Source organism: Onychostruthus taczanowskii, unplaced genomic scaffold, assembly GCF_017590055.1.
Source record: "Onychostruthus taczanowskii isolate IOZ18803 unplaced genomic scaffold, ASM1759005v1 scaffold6, whole genome shotgun sequence".
NCBI classification, from domain to species: domain Eukaryota; kingdom Metazoa; phylum Chordata; class Aves; order Passeriformes; family Passeridae; genus Onychostruthus; species Onychostruthus taczanowskii.
In genome coordinates, this window is record NW_024503679.1 from 4,431,230 (window position 1) to 4,452,946 (window position 21,717).

At 38.6% G+C, this 21,717-nt stretch overlaps 1 protein-coding gene across 1 annotated transcript in view; it reads right to left on the reverse strand.

Annotated features, from left to right (window-relative positions):
* Positions 1–561: 561 nt before the first annotated feature.
* Positions 562–21,717, reverse strand: part of LOC121343647 (neuronal acetylcholine receptor subunit alpha-7) — a 39,214-nt gene continuing 18,058 nt past the window's right edge. Inside the window, exons 3-10 of the mRNA XM_041418993.1 lie at positions 20,104–20,148; positions 16,167–16,276; positions 11,402–11,481; positions 10,106–10,273; positions 9,538–9,732; positions 8,217–8,303; positions 7,456–7,565; positions 562–5,424 (exon numbers count right to left, since the gene is read on the reverse strand). Of these exons, the coding sequence (XP_041274927.1) occupies positions 4,906–5,424; positions 7,456–7,565; positions 8,217–8,303; positions 9,538–9,732; positions 10,106–10,273; positions 11,402–11,481; positions 16,167–16,276; positions 20,104–20,148 (1,314 nt within the window). The 3' untranslated portion in view covers positions 562–4,905. The remainder of the gene's footprint in view (positions 5,425–7,455; positions 7,566–8,216; positions 8,304–9,537; positions 9,733–10,105; positions 10,274–11,401; positions 11,482–16,166; positions 16,277–20,103; positions 20,149–21,717) is intronic.

The following is a 21,717-nucleotide window of genomic DNA, read 5'->3' on the forward strand; positions in this document are numbered from 1 at the left end:
TATTCTCTCTCTATGCCATCATCTGAAAATTGCTCAAATTGCTTAATAGCATAAATCAGTGTTACATAAATGCTAAGGTTTTCTCTTAAGCAGCAGGAACAATGTAATTTAAAAAAAAAAACCAAAAACGAAAACAGTAGAAGGCTTTCATTTGTGGTTGTAGTGCTATTGAGATCCTGCTGGATTACCAGGTCAATGTGAAGATTTTGTTCACAGCCTTGTAAGATTTACTGACTTTTTAAGATGAGGTTGGGCTAACAAATCAGTGTTCTTGAATAAACCCCGATGCACTGAGGATTACAGCTGGGTGGCTGGTACTGTTAATCTCTATGGCCACAAGCCCCAGTGCTCTGATGGCCATTGCCACCCGGAGGGCAGTGGCATTGGGTCTGCCCATGAGAAAGCTCCTAAACCCCAGCAGCTCTCAGGCTGCATCTGAAGCACCCAGATGCCTGAGAGCAGGAGCACACAGTGCTCTGATTTTAATCCCCCCTCAGAGGCTTCTGAGCTGGAGTGTGTGTGATGGGGGCTCATGGACAGTGCCAGCAGCCTGCCTGTGTGTGTTAAGCTGAACCTGTTGGACCTGTTGAAGTCTGACAGTAAATGTCACACAGATTGTCCTGCTCCTCAGCACTGGTGAAGGGTGGGGCACACCAGCAGAGTGAGCAGCACCAGCAGGAGCCTCACTTGAGTATCTGACATTATGACCCTGGCAGCTCTTCCCCAGGGACAGCCTGGGGTCAGTGACAACTGCAGGCTTGTGTGACTCCTGTGCTGCCCAGAACCAAACTGGTCTTCTTCAGCTGTTCCTCACTTAGGGAAGCATGAAGAGAATGAAGTCTCGGGTTCAGCAACCCTTGATCTTTTACTTCTGGCACATGCTCAGCAGGGTGTTGTACAGAAAGGAAGCTGTTTCAGCACGTGGGCAGGAGAACTCATCTCTTTGCAAGAAACTCCACTGACACATCCTCTTGCATCTGAGGCATATTCTGATGATTAGATATTTTTTCAATAATAGCCAACACACAAACTTTGCAGCTGGCAAAACCAACAATTTATTCAGCTGGTATGGATTTGTTTTTTCTCTCTTCTGTGTTAAACTTCAAAAAATAAATTAATACTGGCATTGACGCCAGTCCAAAATTTACATGGTATATCAGTCCTTCTCAGTTAACTTTGATTGCTTATGTAAGACTGAAGTAATATATGTTTGGTGTGGGACTGGTTGGCAGGAGGATATGAATTTATATTTAATTATCAAAGAACACTGTCATCCCAGATTGACATAACCATAGGCATCTCTCTTCCTTTTATGGCTATTCATGTTTTCCACCACTTGAGTTTTTTCCATGTTAGCAAAATGAAAAAGAATCAAAAGTCTCTTGATCTAAGTCTTTTATTTGTACTGGACTGAAAAGGCATTGAGTTGTTTATATGACAATCAGTACCTGACAGATGTAACATCTTTTTTTAATGCCCTTTATGCAATGTTTCTTAATGTAAAAAATAGGAAAACAAAGGAGAGAAAATCTGGGGCTTTGGTTTACCTTCTTGTCTTGTTAAAGAAGGTGAAGAATTGAATTGTCACAGGTGAACTGAGACTACATCCTGCAGCTAGAGAATGTAAAGAGAATTTAAAGAAATCTTTAAAAAAAGTCTTACATAGTATTATCAATTCCTATATAAAATAATTTAATATTTTATATATTTTTTAAATAATTTATCTGTATTTAAAACTAAGTTTTTAAAATTTTATGTTTGGAACCTTTTTGGCATTAACACCTAAATAATATTTTTTTAAATATTAAAAAGTCTTTTAAATATTCAATACATTTCAATATAAAAACAGAAAAAGTAATATACATTGTTCACACATAGTATTGTACATGACACCTGAGCTCTAGAGTGAGCTTTTGAATTTGTCAGGCAAGTCAGAGCTTAGTTGTGGTGAGCCACTTCCTATTCTCTATCTGGACTCTTTACGATTGTAACAGATCTTTACCATCAATATGTAGGTTTTAATATTATATACACATACTGTATACAGTATTTAATTTCCATCTCTGCGCCCAGAATTGTAAATAAATATTTTTTTCACAGCATTTAGATCAAAATATTGTTTAGCGCATACACAAATATATTTAAGACACACACAAGTTGACAAGAACCATACCAATTTTGCTCAGCTCAGTTACAGAAAAATTTAACTTATAGGTGCCAAGTAACGTGATGGAGGAGTCACTCTTACATTTAAAATGTATAATAAACTTGTTACCAAATGTTTACAGGTTGTGTCAACAGTAGGAAAATGAGGGTTCCCTTGTCCCCTTGGTGCGTTTGCATTGCCCCTGCCAGCGATAAAGGCGGTGTGGGCAGAATGCTGGTGTCTCACAGCCCCTTCAGCAGCACCCACAGCTCTCTGACCGTTTTACCAACTTGCTGGGACTTCACATAAAGCCAAACTCTCCAGTTTTTAAGGGTCAGCATGTCTGTCACTGAAAATGAAGTCTACTGTCAAATTGTAGCTTGCTTTCTCCATCCTCTTGTATTTAGAAAGATGATTCCCACAGATACTGTAAACAGATTTGGTGGCAAGAGGGGGACTCTCATGCTTCCTATATCACATGCATCATGTACTATGAGTGCAATAGTTGTGTTCCATTGTGCAAGATAATCCTCAAAAGTCTTCATTTTTCTTTGAAAAGCTATTCTCCAAGAGGACCCCAAAATTTACAAAGACTAAATGGAACAGTCTACATAGCTATTTAGGGGTACTTGCAGCAGGAAAAATACCAATGCAAATCAACATCAGGAAGCCTAGCCTAGAAAGATTACCCAGAAGAGGAGCTCATGCCATATGATATGTGCAGTTATTCACAAATGAACAAAACTCACATTTCAGGGTTTGCACTCATAGTTTCCCAACCATAAATGATTTATAAACTAGAAACTACTTGCAGGAATTATTACATGGTTTATTCTTAATAGTTGTTCCTGAAAACGTAACTTCTTCACAAGTAATTCTGACACATGATTTCAGGATGAACTTACAAGAAGGTTTTGAATGTTTTGTTTGTGTCTTTAAAGTGTGAGATTCAGAATGCACCTTCAGGAAAAGAGAATTCACAAACTGAGAAATATTCTGCCTGCCTTTCACTCCTCCTGCCCTATCTCAGGCACAAAGGTGCTTGTACAGGGTGTTCAATGAGGTGAAGGGTGGTACCTGGGGTGACTTTGGGCTTGCTTTCCATGAAATTTAATTCTCCTGCTTTCAAGGGAGCAGACTCTGAGGAGGAAATTGTTACTTAGGGAGGATAAGCATTACAGCAACTTTATTTTAATCCATCCAGAGATAAACTGAGGCCTTGAGTTTATTTCACAGTAAAAACATGGTACAACAACAGGCCTCTGTTTGTGTCTGTGAAGACCTCAGCCAAAAAATTTGGATTCTGTAGGATAGAGGATGAAACCAATGCTAAACTAACCTTCGCCCACATCTCTTACATCTTATAGCACTGGTTAGGAATACTGGTGTGCCAGTGAGAGACTAATTCTCAGCTCTTTGGTACACACAAAATTTCAGGTCCTGGTATTCTTAGCTCAGCCCTTTCCATTAAGATATCAAAGTGACATCAAAACTAAGCATATATTGACAAGAGAATTTCAGAACCAAATTAAAGTGCTGAACTACTAGTTTTGCTTTTGCAAAAGTCTGTCTAGACTTAGGAAAATTTGTATTTAAGTTTTTACCTTTCCTTGGATGTATCTGCAGTGTGTATATATAAATATATATTTATACAATTAATAGTTTATATCAGAAGCAAGAAGCTTTATTATTCATTAGTACCCATCTGATGTTAGAATGAGCAGAAAAGGTGCAATTTTCTTGTAAAGACAATGTTACGGTGACTCAACAGAAGGAGTTATATAAAAGGCCAAGCGTACAACAGATCAAACATTTAATTTTCAAACGAAAACCTTGATCTCAGGATTTAATGGCTACTTTTGATTGAGATTCTTCATTTATGCTTAAGCCTGTACAAGACATTGAGTTACTTTTTCCACACTGGAATCCAGTTAACAGTAAAGAGACAAGTGTGAGGGTTGGGTTTTTTTAAACAAGTGATGATGAAGGCATCTTATATCAATCATTTTTCTTTTTGATAGTTAAAATTATTATTAGTTGAAAGAATGCCTTTCTGGGGAGAAGGAAGAAGTACTAAACTGCAACAATTACTGTGAAGCCTGTTTTAGAGTCCAAGCCAAATTTCTAGGTCAAATCTAGAAACATATGAAGGACAAGTTATGTGGTGTGTCCTCTCAGCTTTCAGGTTTCTGGTATCTCAGACAAATTCAAAGTCCTGAAAGTCATATATGTTGTATGAAAAATGCATGGAGGGAGTTACAGGGTGCAAGTGAGGGGCTGAAGAGCTACATACGACATTCTTCCTTTTCTCTGAGCAGCCATTTGGATTTCATCCTCTCTTAAATGTGTTTATGATCACTCATTCAAATAGATAAGATGGACTGTGCTCTCCTTTATAACAAAGTCTAGAAGAAGTGCCATTTGTGACACTGCCTACCTCTTATTTTGGAACAGCCAGTTTGAACGTGTGTAAGAGGTGGTGGTTCAATACCCTGTCATTCTGAAGGGACTTGCAGCCACTTGGCATTTTCCACAAAAGAGTGCTCAGAGGAGCTACACAGACACAGCCCAGAGAGAAACTCTTGGCTTCCCTTCTGAAATGGTTTCCATTCTTCTAAAAGGAACTCAGGACCAGAGGGAGAGGGGGGCAAAAGAAAGCGGACAATGAGAAGCATTATACTGATTAGAAACAAGCGATCAAAAGACCCCACATTCTTATTTGCTACATACCAATCAGAGAAGCAGGTTTTAGTTAGGAGTTAAGCAAAATCTTTAGACACAGCCTCTACAAAGTTTGGTGCTGACATTAAAATACCAATTGTACAAATGATTGTGAATACTGAGAAGGCCATCAAACAGAGCCGATCCACTACAGAGGCTGCAAATTTCCATTCATTGCAAATGGCTTCCTCTTCATCCTGGTCTCTGAATCGGTTTGCAATGTACCTGACCTCTTCCAAAATCTTAGCCAAATCTGGGTCACCTTCAGAGGGGTGGCCACTGTGCAGCAGGTTTTCTTCATCTGTTGGTGAGCAGGTCATCCTCCCACAGATCACACCGGAATCAGTGGTGGGTGTGCAGTGAACCCCTTCCAGCCCCCTGAAGCCAATGTACAGCATATTCCCATTGCTGGATTGCTGGCCACTCACAGTGTTCATCTCCACACTGGACAGGCTGCAGCGACGCTGTTTATGTTGGCAGGCAGGACGCACTTTATCTTCCCCCGGTCTTTTCATCCTCAGAAACCAAGCACACCAATTCAGAAGGATGATTCTTGTCTGAAAGAAAATTTTTGAGAATAAGCATCTCCACACAGCCAGTCTCTGGTGCTTCTGGTATTCAGGCAGCTGGGGTGACTGGTCCCTGACTGGTGGCTTAGCCTGCACCACATTCTAGAAAATGGTGCTGGAGATTTCCAGCTGATTAATTTACCAATCACTGGGGTTTTCTTCTTATTCTAGCAGTCATATTGATTGCCTCAGGCTGACTATCAGTACTGGGACTCCCCTTTTCTTTGATGGGAGTGCCCATAGTGTTGACTATTCCTGACACTTGAACAGTGACACGGCAGCCTTTCCACCTTTACTAAATACTGTGAGTTAGACAAAATCAAACCAAACTCTTACTGAAGAAGAGTTACTTTTTAATAGTCTTAACAACACTGCTTTGGATGGTAGTCAATAAAGTTACAATTCTTTTTCTCTTATTTGTGCTCTATTATTAAATTCATATCTATTACTGTTTGAGTGGGGCTGCTGAAACAGATTTTGGACTGGACTGGACCACCAAGCTTTAAAATGTTATGACTCTGAGTTGCAGATTTTAGAAAAGAGATCTGGATATAAAATTGAGAAAATATGGGAAAATTACTTTGATTTTTAAAAAAATACTTTGCAGATTTAATCTCTGCATATTATTTTTCTGTTTTCCACATTGCCTTAATCCAGCCTTGCAGAAAATGCAGGAAACCCAGAGGCTGTTCCACTTCAAATGAAAGTTTCTGTAATTTATTTAAATCAGGTTTTAAGAGCTCATTCCAGCATTTCTTTTTCAGAGTTCTAAGAAATATTATTGTATTGTATAATATGCAAACTTTTTCCTGTAATTAATATTAGATTTAGTCTATTTATTCTGACAGTGGATTCTTACTCAGAGTAGATGCATGCAAATATCTCAGCCAAAGACAGATCTTGCCCTATTACTTTTTTTACACTATCAAGCTCCACCAAGAAGGATCATATTCTGTTAATTGAGGGTCTTATCCAAAATTCACCAGTGTCAAATAATGTTTGTTGGACTTCAGCTTCTCAACAGTGCAGCTCATTCTTCAATCTCAAGTACTCTGTTTTCTGAGGATGTTTGGCTCAGTACTAAACACTGTCCCCTTTAGGTCATCAAACACGTCTAAAGAAATCTACCTTTAATTCTCTTCACTGAAATTATTTTAAAGTCACCACCCCAGGACAAGCCAGGGAATACCTCATTATCTCTTGTCCTCAGGGTGCTGCTGCATACACATTCTTTCCAGCTAGTAAGGATAATAATATCTCATTGTTCTAGAGAGAAAAAAGAAGAAAGGTCTTTCCATCTTCAGAAAGGCCTGATGCTGCCGTGAGCTGGGTGAAGTCAGAGGGGACATTTAGCTGATGACAGCAGTGTGCAGTAATCTAAAATCAGCACAATGTTCTCTGTAAAACCCACCCCTCATGGAAGGACATTATTTTAAAAGTCTTATGTGCTTAGAAAAAATAATTCTTTGGACTTTACAGATGTTCTTGAATAGAGATATAAATATCAGGATTTTCAGAGAAAATTCCACTTTTACAGGCATCTTTAACAGATGCTTTTTAGGTTGTACATGTTTCTGTTTGGGCAGCAGTTAAGTATGCAGCAGTTGCACAGCTGCACCTCCAGAGTAGTGCATTTCATGCATTTCTCAGCTCCATCAGCACCTTACTCTATTCTTCTACCTGGTTCACTTCTAACATCTGGAGGTTATTTGAAAATCACCTTCATTTATATATTTAGGTTTTAACAAAATCCTGAGTTATGTGTAGCAGTTTTGAAGGACATGAGAATTTAGTGGAGGTATATTCATTCTCTCTTGCACAAAAATTTTTCTCAGAAACCAACCACATGGAACATATCTGGACACCTCATTTCTGGTGAAACTGCTTTTCCAAACACAATGTCTGGGAAGGATTTATATGTTTTTAACAGTAGGATGTAATAATGGGCCACTAGCTATTCTATTACATCCCTGAGCTGGACATTTATGCAATGGACAGTGAAGGAAAATCAAACCTTACCCATTTAGGCATTTTTCCTCCATCTGGATCATGATGGTGGTATTGTAGAACAATAACAGTGACAACAACAGAAAGACCAACAATAATCATAGTGCTGGCAAAATATTGAGCTGCAAAATAAAGAAATAAATGCAGGAACATACTTTGGCTGATATAGCTTTATATATGTTTATAAAGCTGTTTATATATGCTGTCATAGCATTTAGTTATTTTTCCAGTTTAGTGCTACTCTGGGTACTTTTGAAAGAGTTCTCAACAGCAGAAATATTGGACATTATTTTGAGGGGATAGCCAGTGTTTAACTGTTGTTTTTGTGGAGCTGAACACCTGCCTTTTTTAAGAAACCTTGACACAGGCTGCCTTCTAATTTTATTTCAGCATTATTGTATTTACTGACTGGTACTTGTTTTGAAAAGTTTCTCTTTTTTTTTGAACAATTACAGTGGGAAGACTTAATTATGTTTAGCTCATGTGTTCCAATTTCCTAATTGGAATTAGGAATACAGAACACAATTGGGCCAATTGTGTCAAAACTGCAACAAATTCTTCCATGGAAAATTGATTCTTTTATTCTTTCCCTAAATACACATAGGTTGTTTATTTCATTCAGAGCAGAGAGCACCCATCTTACCAATTGGCAATGTTTTTCTAATTCAGTTGCAGTCATCCATTTTACAGCTGGTGATTTGCCTTAATGCTGGCCTTTGTGCAAAGCCACTGTACCTTGTTTGCTAAAAAAATCCTACTGACTAAAAGCTTACCAATTAAGGGCACAGAGTCAGAGGTTGCTGGCATAATTTCAGCCACAAGCAGCATGAAGACAGTGAGAGACAATAAGACTGTTATACCTGAAAGATAAACATGAAGTATGAAATCATATCAGTAGCTTGTAATTACAACAGAAGAGAAACAAAACGAATCTGAAGGAATGCTCTCTGCAAGAAGCAATCCCACTGTAACCCTGCTCCAGCATGTTAGTGCTGTCCTTCCTTGTACTGCCTCAAGTTCAGGGTAGCAGTGCTGCCAAACCCCTACAAATGCTTGCACAGACATGAATATTTTTACATTCCTTGTAATGATTCAACTTTTATCATCATTTGCTAATTAGCTGAGGCAAATCAAAGCAATTTTTGCACTGCATTAGCTTTAGAAACATGGTGTGAATCTGAGTATTTGAACATGTGACACTTGGTTAATTGTCATGGAAGCTACAGGTGGTGTAATACATAAATTTCCTCAAAAGCAGATTTGCTGCCTTGGCTGGACTTTGGTATCCTTTGATATTAGTGCTGGGTTCTGCAGGGGATTATGCCCAAGCAGTCTTGACTGTTGATTTTTGGAGTTCGACTTCTGTTGCTCAGTGATGAGTTCCCATCTTCCTGGAAAAAGACTTAACTCTTTTCTCAGAACTAGACTTAAACAATAACAAGTCATTGTCAAGTGGGAAAGGATAAAGGAACAAAGAATTCATCTTAAAATATGGTGAGGGAGAACTTAATTAAGGAGGCTATTACCCCCCAATTAAACCATATTCTGGAGAAATGTCAATTTTTCTGCATTTAAACAGCAATGTTTACTTAGTAGAAGTCAGTTAATTTGAATTTTGTATGGGACAAAAGGTTTCTTTACATAGTTAACTCCATCGTAAAGATCAAGTACTCAAAATCAGATTTGTTTCACAAACCATTGCTTAAGTTAAAATTCACTATAAAAAGTAAAATAGGAGCAATTAGAATCAATCTTTCTGAGAAGACACCATAGGTTCTTAATGCAATTCAATATTAAAAGGAAGTATTAATAAGAATTCAGTACTAAAGTGTTCAAACATGTATTTGTAAACTTATGCTTTACCTAATGAGTGTGAGATTCAGCAAATAAATGTCAAAAAATGAAAGCCTGCTTCTTAAGGAAGGTACTCGGGAATCGTTTATGCCTCTGCTGGTTCAGCATCAAACACTAAAAACAGCTCCTGAGCCAGAACACATAAACTATTCCTCCTTCCTAAGACTGTTTAAAAGGAAACTTTAAAAGGACAACCTCTTTTGTCTTAGTCATATTTACAATATCCTATTAGTACTTTACCTAGTGAGATTTTTTCTCCCGAGTCTGCTGGAAGCAGGAAAACCAACAGGGCAAGTGCTGATATCAGGACACAAGGAATGAGGAGATTGAGTCCATAATAGAGAGTCCTGCGTCTCATGGTAACTGTGAAGGTTACATCTGGGTAGGGTTCTTTACAACATTCATAAAAGCTCTCAGTTCTCTTCCCAGGAACTCCTGTGTAGGAGAAAAGAGGAAGAAAACCAGAATTGGGTGTGAATAAACTGTATATTGTATAGTGTTTATTTTTTAAAAGGATAAATTTAGTTTTCCAAGTTTTGCTACAGGTAAAACTAGTTAAGCTTAATTCCCACTTTTTCTCAGCTGATAAAGGAAAATCAGATAAAAGATACAGAACTCAAGCAGCAAATTTATCTCCTTTTTTATGTTGATTTGCATCTGAGATCTGTTCTCAAGAGTTTCAATTGCTACTGTCTAGGTCATTTATTACTTTAATTTCTGTCTTCATTTCCCAATTGTTACTCCATCCCTTTCAGCAGTGGAGACAAGGCTGCAAGTTCACAGTGTAAATAGGGAATGCAGGGCTTACCTACTAAATCCCATTCTCCATTTGAAATATAGCCAGATATATCTGCTTCTTGCATTTGTAAGTCCAAGGACCAGCCTCCATAAGTCCAGGATCCAAACTTCAGGTTACATTTCTGAACATCAAATGGAAACCAGCGCACGTCTATGTAGCATGAGCTCTTAAATATGCCTAGGTGAGATTTTAAACAAGAGCACTAAATTTAAATGCTTGTTCCACAGAATTTCATGTATATTTTGTAGCCAGAACTTGTGCCTTCTGTTTTTCATTTATAAAGCATCTTTAATCTCAGTCCTATCTTGACATGTAAAGAGCAAAAGTCAGTCATAGAGAAGGGAAAGAACTGTACCATTAATGCATTGATGTTATTTACTGTTTTTTAAAGGTATTCTTCCATTTTGGCACATAGTGGAAGAATATTCAGATAAGAACTCAGATTTCTAGATACAGTATTTCAGGAAAAAAATGAAGCAGAATATGTAATCTGTTTCTATTTCTTTTACTGACTAAAGTAGGAAATCTTGAAACTTAAGAAATTCTGAAATATTTATTTGCTGTTTTATTAGACTTATATGATATTGATTTACTGAGGAAAGTGAGCTGCTTCTTTTTCACTTGTTAAGTCAGACTATGTCCTTCAGCAGCTTTCAGAACTGAACTGAAAAACCCCCCACCAAATGGAATATCTTAAGAGAGCATCTTAAATCAAGAAGCAAACCCCTGAAACCCTCTGGACTTCTTAGGCAGAAAACCTAATTTGTCTGGAAAGCATTGGCTCTAGTGCTGTAATTTGCAAAATTCAGATGCTAGGAAGAGTTAATTCTAATGATTATGCTAATTGAGTTGGGGAAGAGAAACAGTGCTCCACTGCTGTACATCCAGACCAAAAATTGTTTTGATGAAGCGTTCATTGAATCATTTCAAATAGAAATACATCCAAGATGTTACTAAGCATCTTACTGTAAAGTTAACATATTAATAAAAGAAACACTAAAATAATTAAATAAAAAATTGAGGCATTACCATTACTTTAATAAACAACATCTTTTTATGGTAAAGATTGCCAAACTTCTGAAATTGTGCATTATGACAGAAAAATTTGCATAATTGTAATAAAACATGTATCATGTATGACAGTTTTCATGCAAAGGTGTTAACCATGTAACCATAATGCATGTAGGCTTACATCTATCAGATGATGCTAGCTAAACAAATAAAATGTAAGAGAATTTATGGCAAATTTGAAACCACACCATATACAAGTAATCTACCAAAATTTATGATGTGCAGACAACCTACCTGGTGGCAGGTATTGGCAATGTCCTGAAGAATTGACTAAAACATTAGTGTGAAAAGTAGCATCAAATCTTTCATCAGCACTAGAACAGGGGAAAAACAAAATGGGTTATTTACTCTTTGACTGGCTGAAGAATGTCTGAAACAAATGTATTCTCATAAAAGGACTATGTCACCTCCAAAACTTGACAGCTTTTTTCCTGCCATCAGTCTTCTGTGGCCTCAGAGTAACTGGCCTGATACTTCTGGGTTTGCTGCTGATTGAGAACTGTAGGGGAAGGTTAGCCACCTCATTCTTGCCCCTCACCTGCCTGCCCATTAGATTCATTATAGTGCCTTGGCTTTATTGATTTCCTTTTGGAAAGTAAGCACTTTTTAAAAACTTCTTAAGCAACTGTAGAGGGAAATCTGTCCTCTTGCTGTCTACGTTAACAGCCTCTAATGGATACTGAGAAGATGGATACTCCAGTGTCTGTGTCTTCCCACCTCTTTGTATGGGTGAGCATTATTACAACATTTCATACATGCAACCCTTTAATGCAGCTCCAGTCTTCATTATCTACCTCAGAACCCAGAAACTGCGTTCAGGCAGGAAAAAAAGCAGCCCTATTTGAGGTGTCAGTGTAGTGGTGTGGCCAGTGCTGCCCTGGTGTGCTGTCCTTACAAGTCTCTAGAAAAAGAATCATAATGTCATTTGGAGAGTGCTCCAAATTACGAATTTGCATCTACTGCCAAGGAATATCTCAATTCTGTCTGGCACTATGTCCCAGGAATTTTCCAGGCATTAACATTTTAAGGACTTCTATATGGGAAACACAATGAGACACAGGCTACAATTGGTTGTACTGTTGTGGTCTCCAGCCTGTCACCTTTTGGGGTGGCATGGCACATGAGGCATGTGCAAAGCCAGCTGTACTGGGCAGGGCAGAGGAGCCACACAAGCCTCAGGGTCTGGATACTTGCAGCCATCTGGACTTTCAAAACCTGTGCATCTCCAGATTGATTGGAACACTACAAGTCTCTAATGTCTCTTTGCCTATTAGTGGTTTAGTATCTCATAATTTTCTAATCACCTTTTAGGGCAACATCAGAAAAACAGAGCAAAAATCTGAGATGGTCATAAAGTGAAATATTCATAACGCTAGCAGAAAATTAAGTTTATTAAAAGGTGTTTCTTAGCAGGAAAACCCTTATTGAAATATTCTTTTTTTGAAAAGAGGAATTTAATATTTGATGCATCTAGTCTGATGCAAATTTTGTGTCTCAGAAGCTAAAATAAAGCAACTGTTATTTTAGACTTTTTAAATTTGCATTTTATTTTCCCCTTATGTACTTGAGGAACTTAGGTTTTAAAAAATATCTGGGCTGGTTTGTGAAATTTGCAGACAAAAAAAAAAAGCAAAATCCAAATAATTACTTGCCCATCTGGAGTTTCACTTTTTCCTGTGGTGAGCAGAAGGCTCACAAGTATTGAAAATACTTGCGAGTATTTAATCTGAACTTTGAAGAGAAGCAGAGAAGTGTCAGCATTGTGTGTGTTTGATGCTGATTCTAGCACACTGAGGGGCAAAGGCACTCAGTTCTAAGTTCACTGAGCAGTGTAAGCCACTCCTTCAGCTCCACAGCTCATGGCTGGATTCTCCCAGTTTGTGTTGCAGCTCCTCTTCCAGCTGGAGCTCTAATTCTTCTCTTTCCACATCTTGGCTGCCTGTTTTCATGATATTTGTAAGAAACTGGTGCTGCAAAAATCTCTACTGATTGCATTGCCAAATTTGATAGAGGATACTGGGGAGAGGGGCAGCAAGATCACACACGCATTCACCCAGGTGTGCATGCACACAGGTGCATGGATCTCATTTCCTTAGAAAACCAGACCTAAAGTCCTCCAACAAGGTTCTGTATTAGACAAATAATTGCTTTGACTTCAAATTAATAAGGGTTAGATGATGGAATTCAAATAAATAGTCAAATTTAGCATGTCAAATTATTAGTGCCGTACAAATCACTTGTTAAGTGGGAATTAATGACTCCTGGGCTAGATTCTGTTCTCTTCCTCTGGAGTGGAGGGTAGTTAAACACCAGGGAGCTGATTCTAAGACCTTGCTGCTGTTTCTGGTAATTGGCAAAAACAGAATTTTCACAAGAACACAAATGATCAAGAAACCTTGATTTCATTGCCACATGACTTTGCCTTTTATAGACACATTCTTAAAAGAATATCCAGTGGTAGTCAGATTTAAATATGGAATTATTTTTTTCTGAAAAAGAAGTGTGTGTTTTTCCATGCTATGCTTCTAATCATTTTTGAAATGCACTGCTTCTATTGAGAATGCACAAAGTAGCTTGAAGAGACTGGACTGAAATTTAATGTAATGATAGAAAATAATTTCTGCTACATTTCCTCTTCAGGGTATAACCACTTGAAAGCAGATATTGATTACAGGACATTGAGGTGACAAAGCTGGACCTGGCAGATAGAATCCCACTGGAACCTAACCTCATGTTTATAAGACTGGAAAAATGAAACTCTTACAACGAGATGTACTTTCCAGAATTTTTGTTATTCCACAAAGTAGAATAACAACACTGAACACTATGTGGCCATTTGGAAAATAATTCCACCAGAAATGAATACTTTTAATAAGCGTAGTTAAAAGTGGAAGACTACACATTCCAGAACTGACTGTGTTAGTGTCATGTGGACTAAGGCCTAGATTTTCTTTCCTCAGAAAAACTATAAATAAACTGGCCCTGCTCTCCCTACAACAGACTGGATGTAAAATTTAATACAGCTGCCACAGTTTCTCTGTACTAGGCTGTAGCAAGATGTGTAAGAACTCAAGACATAGTGAAACATGCATTCATTAGAATGGAAAGTGAATTTATAGTTCATTAATTTCTGTGTAACTGCAGATGCATGTCCCTAGTGAAGCATAGAAATTGAAAGCATCGATCTCAAAATGGCATGTCACTAGAAGGGAACATCATAATATTCCCAGTGTAGTTTCAAACAGGAATAAGAATTTATTTTAAATAGCTTTGCTCTCTGACTAAACTCTGCATAAGATTTCTGGTTAAATATGTGTTTGTAATAGAGAAACTGTAGAATAATTATTTCATGACTGAGTCATAGTTAACAATCTGAAGATCTGAAAACCTGTATTAACAGAAAAATTGTGGTTTCAGTTTTCCAGGTTATTGTGACCCTTCTCATTCTATAAACCACTCCAGCTACAGTTAGCATGCATATATTAATATGACTAATTCCTAAACTATTACCCTTTCCTTTTGGATATACTTAAATACTGAATCCTAAATCATCAGGCACATTGCAAGTCTCTCTCAGGTATGTGATATATATGAGGAAGAATATTGTCATAACTCATTTTTTTTTGAAATCACTAAATTGCTGTTGTAGAGTAACAATTTTATGGTATACACAGCATGTCATTCATCAGGACAATGGAAATGAAGGTGTCATTTGTCAGATTCTCCCAAGAACACTGTCATTTATGGAATCAAGGTAGCTAGAGATCACTCAGTGTTAGCTGTACCTCTGGGACAGCACAATGCAGGCCCTAGAGAAGTACCCAGTGCCTGAGAGAGGCTGCCACTGGTGCTGTTATTCCATTATTACAATGCAACAGCACCTGTGACTGCAACACTGAACATAAGGGTGCTCACCAAAAGGCAAATGGGAGAAAAACTGCAGCTGACATTGGGAACAGCCATTCTTTAGGACTTGTTGCAACAAAAGCAGCTCCTGAAGTGGGAAGGGGGGTCAGGTTGATAAGCACAACAGGGTGTGTTCTTAAGAGACACAGAGCAGAGAAAACAAAGGAAAGAACACCATCAGGAAGACAAAGGGTTCATGTCATCTGCACAGGCAGCAAAACAATGTACCCTGGCTACCACAGCAGAGCCATGCTCCCTGTACAGAGCAGATGGAAGTTCTTTCCAGTACCTGGGCAACAGCACACAAGCCCACAACAACTACAGCAAAAGGCAACTTTTTATAAAACAGGCAGCTCTCAGTGTTTTATTTTCTGAACTAAATAAATTCCAGAATGGGAACTACCATGTAACAGTACAGCCAAAGAATCTCTCAATGTCAGCCAAAGGTTCTGCAGTGGATTGATGGCAATCTGTCTGTCCCTGAAATAGGCCCAACTCAAAACAGTTTGACGAGGAGAGCAGCAAATATCTCAGCTATTTTTGTAACAGGAGGAAAGAATAACACTAAAACTGGACGTGGAAAAATGCAAAGATCCTTCCTGGCAATTACCTCTCCTGTCCATAGTGAAAGCCAAACTAATCCCTAACAAGCAGGCGAACATCATATTTGAATTCACCAGTAACCATTTAGACCAAAAAAATTCAGAGAAAATTATCATTATCCGTACCATTAAACACCATCTCATAAAAGCTACTAATTAGCTAGAATGGTAGTAGAGACAATATTGTTATTCACAAAGTGTTTGCAAATATGTCCTTCTCCTCTGTGAACAGGAGACTGGTAATTTTCCAGTATTCCAAACACCTAGAAAATTTTGGAAAATTATTTTAAAATCTAGGCATTTTGATGAGATTATTATGTCATTTACCTTGCCTTATCATTGTGTTTGGACAGCGTGCTAGAAAACTTCATGTAGACTCCCTTTCCCAGGAAAGGCTGGAGCAGTCGAGCTTTCAAGGGATATTTTACAAGTCGCTTATTCTATGATCTTCCCTCCATCCCCCACACACACACAAAGAAAAGTGTGTCTACCTGTTATAGAGAAGAATATCGGGCTTCCAAATCAGTCCATCAGGAAAACGGACATTCTTCACTCCCGGGTATTCAGACACATTCCACTGTAGATAATGATCTGTCCAGTACTAAGCCATACACACAAAAAGTAAGTTAGGTCATCTCATCCACTGGTTCACTGTAGTGCTCTAGGGACTGGATGGGCTGAAACAATAGGTGTTCTCTTGTTTAGCTTCAGGGACTGAAAGGTTTGGAAAGAGTGAATTAGGCCACCTAGAGCACAGTGGAGCTCATAACCCCTCATTTTCCATTCACACTGCAGTGCACATAACAGCCTAGAAGAGATTTGGGGTGCTTGTGGTTGGTTGTTCACACTGTCTCAGGTGCCAGTTTGGGATTGAACTGCTTTTATAATTGATGCAGTAACTTCCATTATCTTTATCTTCATAGACAACTTTGTTTGCTGTGGTTGGAAATTCTCAGGATGCAGTACCTTGCTAATAGGCATGGGGTAGAGCAGCCAGCATTCACTGCTGACAGAAGATGACTGTGATGGCACAAGGATAATGCCAGCAGAAGGTCTTGGCAAATCCTGGGGCCTAGCTTTGGGCAAACTCTGAGGCAGCTGCTCCATAGCACTGCTCAGTCCCACAAGTTTCCTCCCTGGCTGGCACTTCCTGCACTGGAGGCAGCTGCCCTGGGGCTGCCTGTGCTTCTCTCAGCCCAGGCCTGGCTGCTGGCATGGGCAGGCTGGCACAGGCAGGCTGGCACAGTTGCACCAGCAGGGCTTTGATCTGAGCTCTGCACTGCTAACTCCCACACTCTGTCATTGAAACATATGGTGCAGCACAGCCATAAACAAGAGCAGAGCCCCAGCCTGCAGCCAGCTGAGCACTGTGGCAGCCCCAGCAAGCTGCTTGCCTCCTGCACCCCAGGGAAACAGTAGCATGAGCTGTATTTTCCTAAAATTGAGGTTGTACATCACCCCTTACTATGCAAATGACTTGTCATGATACTAGGGTGATTTCTGTTGAGCACCAAGGGTATAAGGAATAAAAAAGTTCAATTCATTTTACAAAATTTACCAAATTTTCTCTGTCTGTGCTTCAGTATGCACTTCTGTGTATCTCCATTATTATGTTGTTTATATTAACTTCACTTGGCTGTAGGCATCATGTAACTTTACAGGGAGGACTTGTCCAGATTTACCAAGCTGTTGCAATGCCTAATGTTAATTTCTTACATGTAAACTTATAAATGGGTGAGTAAATGTACAACACTTACACCTTCAGTCTAGTGGTCCTTGTCAAAATGTTTGATAGACATTAAGGTCCGGAAAAATTGCCAGTGGGTATTGTGGAGGTAAATGTTATTGGTCATTCTCATGGGGTATTCACATCAAACTGGTCTATGGAATTCCTTGTATTACTGTCACAGGCAAGTTTTGATTTGATACACCAAGTTCTCACTTAGCCTCTTGCTGCAGGTAATCAAATACATTCTTGTACTTTTACAAACACATAAATGACCATTTTGATGCATTCAACACAACTAATAGCATGCATCATGCAGCTTTTGTGAAGTGTTTACTATATTTATTCTTGGCCTGTGCTTCTATATTTATCTCATTTATTTTTTACAATGAGTTTGTAGCAAAACTGGACAAAAGATCTGAGTCATGCACTGTTTTTTCCTTTAGTTTTACAGATAATAGTTTTTTATGGAAATCTTCAATTACTAGGCTCTGTTCATAGTTCTTGGTTTCACAGTTCTCTAGTTAAGATCCACATGTTGCTCACAGCCATCTATACACAGCTTCTGTAAGCTGATCAACCACTTCTCATACTTTTTCAGAAGTTTTACATGCCTTTTCCCAGTAAACTGTTTTACATGAACTTCTTGGTTGACAAATGTCACTGTAATTTTTTTACCACTTCATCTCTGTGTAATGTAGAAGTCCTGAGATGCCAGGATACATCTGTTTTTTCCAAAGGCCAGCAATGCAAGCAAATAAGCTGTGTGGGTTTAAGGCACTGAAAGCCGTGGCTCTCGTGACTTTGGGTGACACATCCTCAGGAGCTGCCAGAGCAGGTCACTCACACTCGTGGTGGCAGGGCCAGGACTGGCAGGCTGCACTCACTGCCAGCTGAAGGCATCCTGGATATCAACATATCCAATCATTTCCTAGCCCAGCTTACGTTAGGAGTTACCATGGCCACGACACTGCAGCGCAGGGTGATGCTGAGTGAGGTAAAGGCAGTCCAAGGGCAACAGAAAACTTAATAGTCAAGGCTGCTTTAGAGATAATGTGAAACAGATTTTATGGTTGCTCTGTCAGCCCTGTGTACAAAGTGCTCACCCATCCAGCAGGGCATGATCTGCTTCATTTTGCTTTAACTTTAGAGATACCGTTAAAGGAGCTGAAGCACATTTAATTTGGATCAAAATAGCAAAGAGCTCAGGGTCCTTTGGTTATTACCAACCTGTGGGATTAAGCAAGGCTCCTGCTATACCTTAAATCAAGTTTTAGATTTTTGATGCTGAACAGTATTGCCATGGAGATAGTAGTTGGATTAAATAGTCTGCATGTATGAATACTAGATTTATATTCCCCTTTCTCTCAAGTTATTCTTTGTATTATAATTACATAAAATACATTTAAGATACATTGCTGATTATACACACATGTATCACAGAATGCAACAGAGAGGGATTTCAGGAAAAAATTTACTTCAGATCATTTAGAATAATAGAATGGCATGTGTTTGCCTTAAGCTTTGCTTTGAATCTGTCAGAACACCATTAATAGACAGTTAATATGCAAACACTTTTATTTTTATGTGTACACAAGCCATGAGGAGTGGCTACATTTTTTGGTAGTAACCAAGTGATCTGTTCATTGCAGTCTTGAGGTGCTTCATATCCAGTATGTGCTAAGGTGAATAAATCAAAAGAAATACAGAATGTATAATACAATCAAAAAATTCCTGAGGGGGAAAAAAACAAACTCAAAAAGGATAAGGATGCTGTGAGATAAAAGAGAAGGAAAAGAAATTAAAGCCTCTTGAGTATGAATTGTTGGCTCTTTTACTGGTAAGAAATCAGAGGAACTATGGTCTTTTTAGCTAAAAGCCAAAAACTTATTATATTTGACAGTTTTAATCTTGCTGTACAACATGCCTGTAAAAAAGCATGAGTGCTTCTTCCATGTCAGATTTTCTTTGTGAATATATGAAATAGCCTTGCTATTCTTACAGGTCATCAGAATAGTCTTTCCTTTGTTTCCCAAGGCCTGCCCCAGGGCAGGTGAGGTGGTCTATTTAAAATGCTACAATAAAATAAAAAATAATGCCTTTAAACGGAATGAGCTGGTAAAAGAAACTGAAAGGTGTAAAGTTTCTGCAAAAGCCACGTGATTGTCTGGAATAATAGAAATCTTTTGTGACTTCCTTTACCTAACCCAAACAGTTTTGTTTCTGTAGTACTGGTGGGAATGGCAAATTCTCATCCATGCTGCTATAGATGGAGAAAACTCCACATCACCCTCTGTGCAGAGCTTAAGACAAACTTACGGTAGAAATGTTTGTGGATGCATTAGGACTCCACAGGAGTCAGCATGCTAAGAAGCACCTTGTTAATTCTGAGTCATAATGTAACCTTTCAGAAAAAACAATTCCAAAATTCTCTGACAAAGTTCTTGCATTGTCTAGTATCTCTTCCATTTATTAAAAGGTGAATAAAAATTGACTCCTGCCCAGCAATGCTGGTCATGAGTTAATAAGCACAAAGTTCTCTGCTGTGGTATCTAGTGGTAGCAAAAAAAATCTGACATGGAATTAGGAGTCAACTCATATTGTCTCTACAGACCTGAAAGTTTTCTAAAATTCAAACCCCTCACCAGATTAAACTCTACAACTGAAGGGGGAAAACAAACATACTTTGTTTAAAAACTTACCATTTGTAGCCAAATATTTGTTGTTAATACTTGATTCTTTTCATCCTGGAGGGAAGGAGGAGAGGAAGAAGAAAAAACAAACCACAGTTTAGTACCATACAGATAAAATAATACCATTAAATACATTTGAATATTACAAAATAACCAGTTGTGCTAAAGTATTTTCAAAGCAATGGGAGTCACTGCCACTCACTTATTGGAATGAAAGTTTTCCCAGGAACTTCTTCATTTCAATTTCATATTAAAACAATCAGTCAAACTGTTTCTTGGGGGTATCCTTCTGCCAGATTCTTCCCTGGGACTCCTTCTTTAATAGACAGTCTCCAAAGGCAAGGCAGACTACAGCAGGGGCTGCCTGTACCACCTTTCTTAGGAGCAGCCCTCTCACTAATTAACCTTTTCCACCAGACATAAGCAGGCAGTAGAAAATGAGCAAAGTGTGGCTAAGCTCAGATGAGGGGTGTTGGGGCCATTCTGAGGAGCTTCTTAACAGGCAAGTGGCACCACTTGTGTCACTGGAACTATACAAAAAGTGCTGCATCAGCTTTACCAGACAGCTGTTGTCAGGGCAGAGTGTTCTTATTCTTTGAAAGCCTTTCCTCTGCACTCCTGTGACTGATGGAAGTTCAGGTGACACAGCAGGCATCTTAATGCTGAAGTTGTAGACTTTAATTCTTCACTGCTCAGACACAGGAAAATATCAGTGACCTTTTTCTGTGGAGGTACCATATCAGCATCCACCTGGGTTGTGTGAAGCTAATGGAATATACTATATATGCAGTCAGTATCCCACATTTTCCAATCTGAGCACACAATCCCTGTCCCAGAACCAGTCAAAGCTCCATTTACAGTCTGAGGAAGTGTCATAGGAAATTCAGTCACCTGTACAGCCTCAACTGCCAGGGTTGTTCATATGTCTAGACCTCTGAACTTAAATCTGTCACTCTTGAACTTAAATGTCATTCCTAAATGCCAAAAAATGGCCAAAAATGTGTAATCACATTTCATACAATTAAAAAACCCTTTTAAATAACACACTTTACTAAAGGTAAATTTTCCTCTTCTGTTTTTCGTCTGTGAACTACTAACCAAAAAGCACTCCTGAAAGACCTTTCATTGCAACCATTTTAGATTAGCACGTTGGTAGGAAGTTACACAGCATGTAAAATTAAATACCCTGCAAGGGACAATGGCATTTTTAAAGTAAGAGAAACCTTTTGAGGAGCAGCATCAGTAAATGTTTGAAAGTGTTACTAGACTGTGTATAATCACAACTAAATGTACAACATAGAAATAGAAAGATTTTAAATAAAGATGGCAATTCTACCATCATGCACACTCCTACCTGGCTTTAAAACAAAAAGCATAAAAACTATAAATAATCACAGACCACAGCTAGTCATTCAGCACTTTTCCTCTCTGTTTTCTGCTTCATCACCTCCATGAACCTTTTCCAAAACTACCTCAAGTGGGCAACTCTTTTAAATGGCATAGTGGGGAAACAGGTCTCTAACCATTTGGTTTCAGAAATCCATCATTAAGCTCCACTGAATCTGCATGGTGAAGGCATTGCTGAAGATGTCAGCCAGGCGAAGCAGTAATTAACTTGCACTA